This window comes from Lagopus leucura, unplaced genomic scaffold (assembly GCF_019238085.1).
Source record: "Lagopus leucura isolate 7727_CA_CO unplaced genomic scaffold, USGS_WTPT01 Super-Scaffold_100035, whole genome shotgun sequence".
Classification (NCBI taxonomy): domain Eukaryota; kingdom Metazoa; phylum Chordata; class Aves; order Galliformes; family Phasianidae; genus Lagopus; species Lagopus leucura.
The window spans coordinates 120357-133370 of NW_024962284.1; the positions used below are offsets into that span (position 1 = coordinate 120357).

At 35.5% G+C, this 13014-nt stretch overlaps 1 protein-coding gene across 1 annotated transcript in view; it reads right to left on the reverse strand.

The window, feature by feature from the left end:
• LOC122186275 (leucine zipper protein 2-like) overlaps positions 1 to 13014 on the reverse strand; it is a 150011-nt gene that overhangs the window by 67954 nt on the left and 69043 nt on the right. The window contains exons 3-5 of the mRNA XM_042882779.1: positions 12878 to 12948; positions 10219 to 10300; positions 4655 to 4717 (exon numbers count right to left, since the gene is read on the reverse strand). Coding sequence (XP_042738713.1) covers positions 4655 to 4717; positions 10219 to 10300; positions 12878 to 12948 — 216 coding nt within the window. The remainder of the gene's footprint in view (positions 1 to 4654; positions 4718 to 10218; positions 10301 to 12877; positions 12949 to 13014) is intronic.

The window sequence follows — 13014 nt, forward strand, 5'->3', positions numbered from 1 at the left end:
GGCCTAAACAATGTGATCTTTAGAAAAGCTTATTTTAACCGCTATCATGTTATGCAGTATCAATAAGCAGGAGCTCTAATTGCCGATACTCATGTCCTACAAAAAGAAATGAAGGCACAGATGGGAAATGACTCTCTTCTCTGCAGATATATTGAGAGAAATGACAAATGAAAAAGATTAAACTTCAGGGATAAAAATTCTGTTACACAGTCTTGATGCTAAACAAGTACAACAAAAAGAATGCAAACATTTCGGAATTTCAGGGTTAATGAAGGAGGATAACAGAAATGAGAGCACTTGGAAAACTGAGTAAAGACATCAGAAGGACTCCAGAAGGTTACGAAGAGAACACTGCTATGACTTTCAGTGCTACAGCTAATTTAAAAGACAACATAAAAACAATATGGGACAAACTCCAAACAGGCAGCCAAGGCATCGTGACTAAGCACAGGATGAAAAGAGAGCCCTAATAGGTGCATATCTCATTTTCTCATCTGCATATTGATGAAAGGTATTTTACCTCAATTACACTCAAACGTTTTTAAGTTCATGGCTGTGAATCAGATTCATATAATCAAAGAATGGCTCAGGTTGGAAGGGACCTCAAGGATCATCAAGCTCAGACCCCTCTGCCACAGGCAAGGCCACCAACCTTCATATCTAATACTAGACCAAGCTGTCCAGTATCCCATCCAACCTGGCCTTCAGTAGGAAGGATTTCTTAAATCCTGAACACAGACTTAAAGAATGAAATATGAAATACGACTGTCTCTGGGAAAGAGAGGTCCAGACTTAGCAGATCTATTATTACTCCGTAATTGATGTTAAAATTCTGATTATTATTCACCAGCTACTGAAAAAAAAAAAAGCATCCTACACATTTGGGTCTAAAGACCAGAAAACAGAACTTTCAGAAATCAAAGCTTGGCCTACTATATGTATTACATGCATACAATATAGTTACAGCTACTACATTATATCACTACAAATATATCTCACTCACTCTTACTGAGCTAAGAGCCACCTCCACTTTATTTATGTTTTTCCTTGACAGTGCTGATGTCTCTGTTTCTTGTGGATGTTTTTTCTGAATTGGAGAACCAGTGCAATATGGAAAGAGGAAACTAGGCTTAACTCACCTTTCATCTGCATGGGAACAGACTTTTATACTTAGAAAATTCACAAGTTAAGAGTTAAATTCATCTACAGATTATTAAGAGAGAAGAATTACAATTCCTCCTTTACAGAATGGTGTCAAGACTCAAAGCCTTAAAGTTTTATTTCTACTTTACTACAGCAGTTCATTTTTTTCCTCCACCATAATTCAATGCAATTCAATTGAATTCACCCTACAGGGCATAAAATTCCCAACAGACCAGGTGGGACTTCAAACTGCCTTGACTTCACCTTTTATTAGTGCAGCTAAGCACAGAAAGATTAAAGAAAATTCTGCTTAAGGATGATTTACTCGACACTAAAGCTATAACCACAATTTATACATGAATACAACAAAAGTATTGTTTACAAGGTAGTTATTCGAAACTTCTTAGGAGAAAGAACACATTACTGGAAGCCACAGCCAAATTCATTTTCAACTACTGGTTTACTTTGTATTGACTGTACTACTTTGTCCTGTATGTAATTCATGCTCTATCACAGCTTAAACAGCCAAGAAATACACTGACTGATATAAACCACTGTACCAACTTAATAAATACATCAATTGTTGTAAATAGTATACTTAACTAGTGTAATAGTATACATTAGTATACTACTAATAGTATACATAACAGATTAGTATAGTTTAATATAGGCGTACAGATATAATTTGAACTTGTCCACAGATAATACAATAAACTGTAGTTGTATCTTCTCCAATCACATGTAGTAAAGTAGTTAAAATATATATGTGTTTAATAACATCATTTTTAAATAAAGTCTAACATGAGGCATCTATAGCATTCATGTGATATAGCCAAAGAGCATTTTGCTACCTCTCCTATATAGCTAATTATACCATTTATTAATTTTAGGGAAAAATACGCTAACTCACTTATCTCAAGGAAATTACATGCACATCTGCTGGAAGTCTTACAGGTTGCTTCTGGTATTGGAGGAAGAGACCTCTAACAAAGAAGAATTTCTACACAATCACTATGCACTTCATATAGCACTTTTTTTCCCTCCACATCAGGGATTATTTTTGTTGTTTTAGTTGGCAAATTTTGCTGTTAAATCTTTGAATAGCCTGAAAATTGCCTTTTCTGTACACTGTCCTCTCCTCATATGCTATACCACAGCTGCAACGTTCAGCTGGAAAGCTGTTGTCTATTCCTATCTCTGAGTTGCCAAGCTGAATGGCAGTCAGGCACATGCTGAAAGGACAGAACTAAATGGGGAATTATTTTTACAGTCACAAGAGAGTCTGAGATTGCTGCATTCAATACTTGTCAATACAAACAGAGGGTAAGTGTAGTATTTGAAAAAAAAAAAAAAAAAAAAAAGGGCAACAGTAGCTGTGGAAGGAATTCCATTTACATTGCACCTTTATCCATTTGTATGAATACAGAACTTTCAAAATTATATAGAAACACTATCTATTAAATTTACACCATATCTACTTAAAAACAGATTTACTAAAAACATTCAGTGATTGGAAGCAGGGCATAGATAAACAGTTATTTTTGTTAATTTTATTATCAAAGTATGAGGTCCTTATTGCAAACTCCAATAACTACTGAAATTCTGGGAAAGCTTAACAGACTTTTAAGGATTAGCTATTCAGTAGGTGTAACTCCTTTCCCTCACACTAGCTGATGCACAGAAGGATGATGAAGTGCTCTCAAATCAAATTTCTCCCAAGCCACATTTAGTTGCCTAAATAATGATAAGAATGCTGGAGCTTTTGATTTCCAGGCCACCCTAGGGCTGTATTTCTTTAATCACAACTACTGCTCTGTACTTCCTCCTAAAATATATGCAAAATAAACAGGGCCTAAAATCTGTTCTTACCTCTTTCTTACCTCTGGAGCATCTTGTAGGATGACAATACAAAAATGAAAACATTTCAGGTAATTTGATTAAATTAAAAAAAGCAAAAAACAGATGAATTGCATCGGAGTCAGTGATCTCTTTCTGACCTCCACAGTTCTGTGATTCTGTCTTTGCTACTGAACTCCTAAAAAAGCTAATCCTTTCACTTTTTTTTTTTCTCTCCATTTTTCCATTCCATAATTTGAAACATTCGTAGAAAGTGTTGAAAGGTTTTGTAGTTCCATTTAGAGCATCTAGACATTAATTGTTTCCATAGAAAAGAAAGTTCCTTTTCTCTTTCCTCAAGTGAAACTTTTTGATTTATTTATTGAGGTCCTTTTTAATGCTATAAACTAAAAGCAGATGAGTAATACAAATTGGACTCAGTTCTTTTTGAATAATCCTAGGAACATCTGTACACTGGTCAAATCATACACAAGAAGAATATAAAGACAGGAGAGAAAACACAGGTGAGCTAGAATGGAAAAGACATCAATTGAAGGCTTTAGAAACCCATTTGCCTGGTGTATTTTCCTTCCCATCTAAATCAAGACTTTCAGTTTAATCATTACTTTACCTCCAAGTTCAATTTTCAGTGTTATTTCTTTTTCTTTTTGAGAAGCACTAACCACACAAATGCCCCAAATAACACTAATACAGAAACTGCTCAGTCAGTGACTCACAACACATTTATTCATCCTCTCTATTCTGTAATCAAAGTACTTCCCTGAAAACAGAGAATCACAATGTGGCAGGATAGAGAGGTATAGACAAAAAGTACTCCTCAAGCATTTATGATCTTATGAATACCAACTTACCTACATACCTTTCATGAGCGTTTATCCATTCTCCAAGCATTTTACAAGCTATTTAAGAAAAATCATGACCTTCTTGTACATAGTACCTAGAGAACCCAGTCAGGCTGAAGCTGCATTCAGTACCCAACAATGAATAGAAGAAGCTACACAACTGCTTTTTGTTTTCCCTTCTCATGGGTTTTCTTGGACTGAGTTCGGAAGTGATTCATGGCAGACTACGTACAACTGCTAGTGAAGTACAATAAAGGGTACTAGTGAGTCGAAAGAAGAGAGCCCACACAAATCCTGTATACAGAATTCAATTTCATGAAAGACTACTAAGTTAGTAATAAGGCAAATAGTAAACAACTCTGAAAGGAATGGTCAAACAACCAATTAAAAACCCAAACATATCTGGAATCTGTTCAAATACAGTATATCAGAAATTCCCAAAGCCCTAACTGAATCTATAAAACTAAGAACATCAAAGGAAACAATTCAGAAAAACATGCTGAGAGGAAAAGATCATGAAAAGCTATTAAAAAAAATCAAGTTAAACAAAGAGTGATGTAAGAAGGAATTTGACAGTAAATTCAACAGTATCAGCTGCAGAGGTGTTTGTTATCAGGTAACAACCTATAAAAATTAACCAGTATATAAGCATACACTATAGGGCATAGGCAGGAATAAGTCCTTGAACTCCACAATTCCAGTGACTGCAGATGATGTGAAAAGTGAGGCAGGCTTGCGTGCTCTATGAGAATAGCATTTGTTATCACCATTGTTACAGGTAATACTGATGCACTTCAGTACTCCTCTCTTACCTCATTTTGGAGGTCCCGGATCATTCTGCTCTTCCTTTCCATTTCTGTCTTCAAAAAATTAATCTACAAGTTGAGTAAAAATACTGAGTAAGTTTCTGAAACTTAGCTAAACACCACCTTAAGCTTATTTTTTTTCTTTTAACTTTATTCATAGCTTAAAAAAATAAACCATCCCTAGTAACAACATATCTTGGAAAACTACTGTTTTAAACCAGATTGGTATAGGTCATCACTTTGTGTTTCATGATTAACCTATAAGTGGATACCATGATATTTATTGGGAAACTTAGAATTGAGGAAAGAAAATCACTATGCATAAAACCCCTCATTTGACTCTCGTGCTAGTAGATATAGCTTTCTTTGTAATCAAGTCCATGGAGACCTTCAGAGAACTAAGGATTTTTTTAACAGTAGGTTACTAACAGTCATTAATCCTAATGAGAACAGATCCAAGCTCCCCATCAGTATAATTTATTAGAGTATTGTTCTTCCTTAGTCCTAATTCAAGAGAATGTCAGTGCTCCCTCAAAACGTATCAGCTCTAAATCTGGATGAAGATACGGCACTGAATTTATTGACTGTGCTCTCTATACATTTGTATAATCAGTGAATGTACAGACATTATAATTATGGAATATACCAGAGAATTTGGCTAAGCAGGTTACTATACAATAGAGAATAGATAGAATACTTACTCATGTCCTGAGCTCGCCGCAAAACTCCAGAAGAGAGGATCTCCAGAAGAGATCCTCCCCCACTGGTAGTCAGCTCTTAAATGGGTCTAGGAGAGGTGCAGCCTGGCTCCACCCCTTCCAGCAGCACAGGTGAATTGCCTTCACCTGTGCTCCCATGGCTGACTCATTGCTCGCCTCAGATGATCAATCAGAGGTTCAGGCTATGATTCAGCATTTCCCATACAACATTGCTTGTAAATATCAGCTAGGTGAAGAGACAGTTAATGTGGCCAGCAACTTGTATGATTATCTTCACCAGTCCTCACATAATAATGGACGATAATATTGTTTCAGAATCTCAAGTTGAGAAGTACAATCAGAAAGCAAATAACAGTGCACAAACCCCCTTTCAAGTGTACAAATTCTGCTTTCAGCCTCCAAATCCTGATATATACGAATAGGCTTTCGGGTTTTCCTCTACCAAAGGCATGCGAGCTAAAAAATTTAACTATGAAACTCTCTACATCTTTCCCACTTTCTACTCACTTTTTGTTCTTGTTTGACATTCAACTCTTTTCTAGTGTTGGCTTTCTTTAATTACTATCTAGCTAATTATGAAAACACAATGAAAACGTATTGGCGTTCTAAGGCTGAACTCTACAATGCTAAGCAAGGGCACTGCTTCTGTCTCCTGGAGACAGACATTCAAGGTACACAGAGCTTTGTGTGCTTCAGAGCTCATTACATTTATTAAATGCAACAGCTTCCATCCAGTAGCTTTTGCTCAACAGCAGAATGTGACCTTGAAATGCTGAAATTAGATTTTCCCCCACTGAAATATAGAATGCTTTAGCAGATGGCTGTGATCTAATTCTGAGAGACAGACAATAGTTAGTTACTCATCGCAGAGGAAGGACAGACTAATACCAACACAAAGTCATTACTGCACAGTCAAAGCTCATCTGTACACTTATTTGCTTACCTGCAGACACCTTTTACATTGCTTAGGACTAAGGCAGGAATTATTAAGATGGGGCTGAAATACCTTTACTGGCATATCTGTAATACCACTGTTAATATCCATTAACTCTAGTACAGTCAGTATTAATTTTCATAGTCTAATTTTCAAGTTACACCATAGGAATTGACTCTGAAAGCCGAGAGAATAGGAAGCTATACACACAAGAAATATTCTATCTTTTGATAAAGTGAGAAAATAATCCACAACCTGTTCAGTATTTCTGAAAGCAAAGCCAAACACAGTTTATGCCTGCTAGGATTCCTTAGGTGAATTCAAATTTAAATTGTAATTTGTGAATTAATAAAAAAACATTTTTGTCATAGAGACACGTATGACTTTGTCATAAAAACTATTAGCAAATAATATATTTTGGAGTGAAATGGACATCTCATCTTTTTATGAGTTAGCGGTGGTAAGAGATCTGGCAATAGATTTCTCACAATTCAATCCTGCATGTTCTGTTTGTGTTGTATTACTAAGAAGGTCCTAGTGATATCCAATTAACCATATCATTTTTGCTTAGTTTTTAACGTCATGCACAATGAGTTACTTAATTCTAAGTTTTCATAGCAAGCACTAAGCAACTAGGAAAAAAAGATTTTACACAGGTGTATTTTCTCCTCTATTTTGACAAATTGGACAATAATACACTGTCAAACTGTCACTGCGTCTTTCTACTGTTTCACACTGTTAGTGTGATATAAAACAGCAGCAGGAACAAAATGAAAAAGGCATTCTAAACTTAGCCTACCTACCCTACTTTCCCTATTTATTTCCCACCCCCTCCCTGTTTCTTTGGTAATTTCTCATCTTCATTAGAAAAAACTAGTCCAGCTGGTTCTATACACTCTGATTGAAATTAATGGGAAAGAGCTTTAAGTAGTGGTTCCTTTTCACATATAAATAAAGCTATGGTTTAACTTTTTTTTAAGAAATACATTCACTGCAAAGCAACCTATTATAAACTACTACTACTTTGGTATTTAGTACTAAAAAGTTTTACCAACTTTTACTGATTGCTAAAGGAGACAGCAGGTTATTCCTGAATGTTTTATATACGTATTACACACCTAAATCCAGTATAGTACTCCTAACAAACTTTATTTTAGAAACACCTTTTGGCAGACAATCCACAGCTGCAAGCTGGCTAGTAGACCAAAAAAGATCTTCACAATTCTAAGCCTTCTGGAAGACTACTTGACCTTGAACTTTGCAACACAGGGCCACTGAAAAATTCAAGCCATCCTCATCAAAATAGTTTTCCTCTGCACTTCTAATCATCTTGCACAGATTGGAGGTAGAACAAGAGATATGAATTTATCATAATCCTGCCATATAACTCATCCCAAAATAAACTGATGCTCTTTGTACGCTGGTGCTACAAATGCAAATGACAAAGGACCTAGAAAGGGAGTCACTCTCACTCAGGGCCCCCAGTCTGTCCTCAGCACAACTGGAACTGTCAAGGACAGGAATGTCTTTTTGGTTCCTCAATACTGAACCTCTCTGTCAGTCCTCCAAACAGCTTCAGGAGCTATCCACTGAGCCCTATCACTACCTCAGTAAATCCACAGAACAGCAACTTTTTAGCTGTCCTAATGTCCTTGGCTTCTCTAATATTGAAGAGTTTTTAAAAATTGACTCCAAAGTACTTTTGAAATATTTGTTCAGTCTTTCTGCTGGTGAATAGATGCATTTTATCCTCAGGCACAAAGAAGTAAGTGTCACAAATCAAGGACCCAGCACAGCTTTCCTTAAAATCAGAGGTCCATTTAGTATTCTTTTATTAGCAACTTTTAGAACACAGTTCAAGAATTCCATTTCCCTATCTATATAATCAATGAATATACAGATGCTATAATTAAGAAATATACAGGAAAGTCAGGCTAAGTAAGATTATTCCAACAGGAAGATAATAAATGGAAAATGCTTACTGACGTTGTAGGCTTACAATATTCTCCACAAGGAGTGATCTCCTGGAAGAGATCCTTCCTCAATGGCAGTCGTCTCTTACATGGGATCTAGAAGAGATGGAGCCATGCTCCAGTCCTTCGGTAGCACAGGTGAATTGCCTTCACCTGTGCTCCCATGGCTGACTCACTGCTTGCCTCAGGTGGTCAATCAGAGGTTCAGCCATGATTCAGCAGTTCCCATACACTATCTAACCAGATGACAATCCTCTACTTTAAGTTCTATTATAAACTCAGGGGGGGTTGTTGTTTGTATCTTGTTTAATTTTCTGTGATAGATTTGTGTTCTCCCAAAAGTATTATACTAGGAGCTGAATTTATGCAAAGCACCGTTCTTAAAGCTAAAAAAAAACCAACCATGCTGCATAGCAAAACACAGAGCCAATAATCTCTTCACCTCAGCTGATATTTATTTTACTACAGCCAAGATAATCTTGAGTAACAAACATTATATAAAAATTAAATAACATGTTTTCCACATTTAATTTGTAGGGCTAGAATTTGGTTTGTCACCTCAGCTATGAGAATGTATCAGTGCATCTGGAAAAGACAATTAAAAACAACTTTGGAATAGCATGTTTTGAATATGTAGCAGAGAGGATCAGGCCCTAATCTTTTATTTCAGAATGATATATCTGTTTACAGTACAAAACATCTTCAAAGAAGTGTAGATTTTTTTTCTATATATATTCTGCTCAAACTATTGAAGAAGATTCAAAATATACCTCATTTTTTTCAGGTTTGGTCAGAATACTACTTGCTTATTTCTTTCCCCTCAAGACTAGATGAGGGCTTTTATTCTCTAGAGAAGCCTACAACTACTAACAATTCAGCAATTATATGCTGTGGAGGAACATTACTTTAGCGTAGTATAGTATTCTACTTTAAGCACCTAACACATAGTTTAGATGTCATGACTACCTACTCTGGGTCAGTCTGGTCCACAAATTGGACCAAAGATCTCTTATTACGGACACTGTAATATATTCATTAATTTCAGAGAGAATGTCTTTAATTCCTAAATATTAAATAACTGAAATTAAAATTGAATGAAACTAAAATAACGAACTCGTCTCTTGTTCACAAAGGACTGAAAGCCACAAAGAAATCACATCAAGGCATTTCTGAATATTTGCTAAATTGCATATTCATACATACATACAAGTACCCTTGTACTGTGAGCCTGAGAACTGGTAAAACATTACTAAATAAGCCATCAATTACAAAATATGAAACTAAAAAATATATCCACAAAACCTGTTAAGAATCACAGAACACTTGAGGTTTATAGGAAATAAATCTCCAAAAATTATCTAGTTGATTAATGCTCAGCAATATTCATGTTATAAAATTACGACTGAACAAGACTGGACCACTTTCATATTTATATCCAAGAACTAAACAAAGAACAATTTTTTTTTTTCCCTGCAATAACAAAATTTGGCTGTTTGTGCCTTGAATTTATACCTTCCAGTAGTGATAATGAGATCTAGTGTTGTCAAGACTTAGCTTTCTCTTACTTACTTTCATGCTGGAAATTAGTAGCAATTAAGAAAAAAAGTCAGTGGCAGTATGACAACATACTTTGGTATAGATGAGACAAGAGGTCCATAAATGTAACCTCATAAGGCACAAGGACTTGGGTCCAAATCTCCAAGAAGCTGGATACACACACCTACATCCCACAGAAACTAGTGGAAAAACATCTACATTTTCTGCAACATACCAATTTTATCCACCTCCTTTTATTTGAACCTTACAGAGTACTAATGCATCTGAAATCTTAGGTTTTGTTTTAACATGTAAGACATCTGAGATAATGCAAAAAACTTAGGCGAGGAGGATTTAAAAAAAAAGATGGAAGAAAAAAAAAAAAGGAAGAGGGACAGACTCACTCACAGTATCTTGCTGCTTTTCTGCCTTCTCAGCTGCCTCATTAAGCTGCTTTTGAAAGGCCTCCTGAAGAGATTTCATTTCTTCCCTAGGCATTGAAAAAACAAAACATAAACTTCATCCCAAGAGTCCAGTACAAAATCATTCTTCAGTTTCCAGAGAAGAGTGACAGATGTGTTGCATTTACTAAGCGTCTTGCTAATAAAATTAAAATGACCTCATGAACTATAGTGCCAGTACAAGACAAAAATTTGTTCATGATGGAAATTTACGCTTATCAAATGTCCTGTTTTGCAAAACATCTGCCAGTATATAGTCTCTAGAAAAAGGAACTGGTACAATAAAAGCAAGGGAAGTGGACCTGGAAATACACTATAATCAAGAACTACTCATTCTAGAAAGAAACAACGGGGAAACCAATAGAAGATGCTGGAATACAACTGCACAAGAAGATGTAATAATTTGGATGGGGCAGTAGTGGATTCAAGATATTTTTGCATTACTAATACAATCAGAGTTTCTCCAAGGTGATTACAGCAGGCTGAGATCTTCTGGTCATCTCTTTTACCCACAGGTGACACATTTTGGAGCTGCTGCAAAGTACAAGACTGACAAATTTCATAACTTTTGCAGAGCATTTTCAGAGCTGTTGCTTGCATCAATAAAATTTAATGAATAAGGAGCAGCGTAGAACCAACTTTACACTGAGATGATAATTTAACTCAATGAAAATCAGCCAGGAAAAAAAGGCAGCAGGCTTGTACAAGAACAGAAATTGTGAGCTGCTGAATCATCTTTTTTTTTTTTCTTTCTTTCTTTTTTTTTCTTCTTATTTTATAGCTCTTTTATGTTCGCAGTTTGGAGAATGCTGGTGCAAACAGATTGATCTGAAATAGAGACCGAGCAGCATGAAACCAATGCATCATCAGCACAAACCAGCTCTATCATTACATACACAAATGCAACCATTCTGAAACACGAACAGTGCACAAAATAACTGACCTTGAGATATCATACTAAATGACCAAATTATACTTGCCAAAGTAAACTCACGCTAAGGCAATAAAAAAATTATTAAAAAAAAATCTAACATGAAATCAGAAGGGCTACATTAATTTACACAAGCTGAGATTCTAGCACTCCAAACTTTACTTTAGAGTTCATCACTGCAGAGCATAATCAAAATGGTGCTCACAGACCAAGTGCAGCTCACATTTGTCCAATCAAATCATGATATATTTTGGATTGTAGATCAAATACAATAGAGTCAAGCAGAACAGTATCAAGTTCATCATTCTTCACTTGCTGAACAAGCATAACCTGAATCTGTTGGCAAAGAAAGTGATAAATTCTATGAGGGGGACTTATATTGCTAACAGTGGCTTCTCATACTGCACGTGTCAAAGTAAAAGTGAGAGCCTGTAAATGGCCATCAAGAGCCCACAGTAGATACAAGCCATTTTCTTGGGGCCTACAGTAAAAGCCTTTTATTTTCTGCCGGAAGGTGAAGGCTGCTTGGTCTTATGCTGCATATTGTATTGCTCCAGGGTCGGTATCTGTGAGTTACTGTTGTGCAGAATACCTAGTGGTTGATACACTTAAAAGTCCACATTTGGTTTTAGGTAGACCTTGAGAGACTTCAAGGGGAGATTTAAGAAATATATCAGGAAATTACATTTTATTATACAACTAAGAAATACAATTTTCCCTTAGCAGACTAGGTTTTCCTATCTGCAACTGGGAAAGCCTATTTACTGAATATACTTTTAATTACTAAATAATGGTTTTAATCAATTAGCATTATTATTTTTATATAAATTACACAACAATCTACCATTGCAAAACCAGGATCATATATGAAGGACACATGGCAAGAATAGCAGCGATGCTTTCATTATAGCCATGTAACATGTAATTGTTTAAATACTGTACTAGCTGAACAAATTCTTTCATCATTTAACAGATTTATATGGAATATCTGAAAGACTCTTATCTATTCAATCCTTCTCCATGGAAGCAAAATAGAGAAGATCTGTATTGTTTTCTTATGGCTCCAACTTGCTTTGTATTGAAGAACTGGAGGATCTTGTCACAAGCAATCTCAAATCTTCATGTGTGCTTCAATAAATACATTATCAGCAGTAGAAAGATTGAGAGATTTAAGTCATGTATTTCTAGCAATAGTGTACTATTACTATTTTTTTGTTTCCAGAGAAAAATATGAGATATGGATGCATTCATTACATAATGCTGTTTCAGACAATGTGATTCCTGTAGTAGTAATGTTTACTTGTGATTGAAGTTGTATTAATGCTGTGATTTACCTGTCTGAACTATAATAACAAAAAGAAGTAGGTCAGAGAGTGCTGAATAATGACAATACGAAGGAATAGGAAGTTTCATATTTAAATGTTTGGGAGAAATACAAAATCCTTTTTCTTAATAGATATCTCCCCAACTGATGTCCAATATCAGTTCATATGTCTCATATGTTTCAAAAACTTCTCACAAGATAGCATTCCTTGCCTTTATTTCACTGTTACTGCTAGGATCAGTAGACTCCAGACTATGTGAGTGTTTATAATTTAAGGCAAAAGGAGGGACGATGTTTTCCAATATTGTTGCTTTCAGTCTAAAAAGTGAAAGGGAGAAAGTATGCTCTTACCTTTGCTTTTTGCCCAGTTCAAGAAGTTTCTGCACATCACTTCTGGCTGACGCTTCATCATTTTTCAAAGACTGATAACAAAGGAAAAGAATCAATTACCAAAGAGATCTTGAATTCTGCTCATTTGTGAAATCACT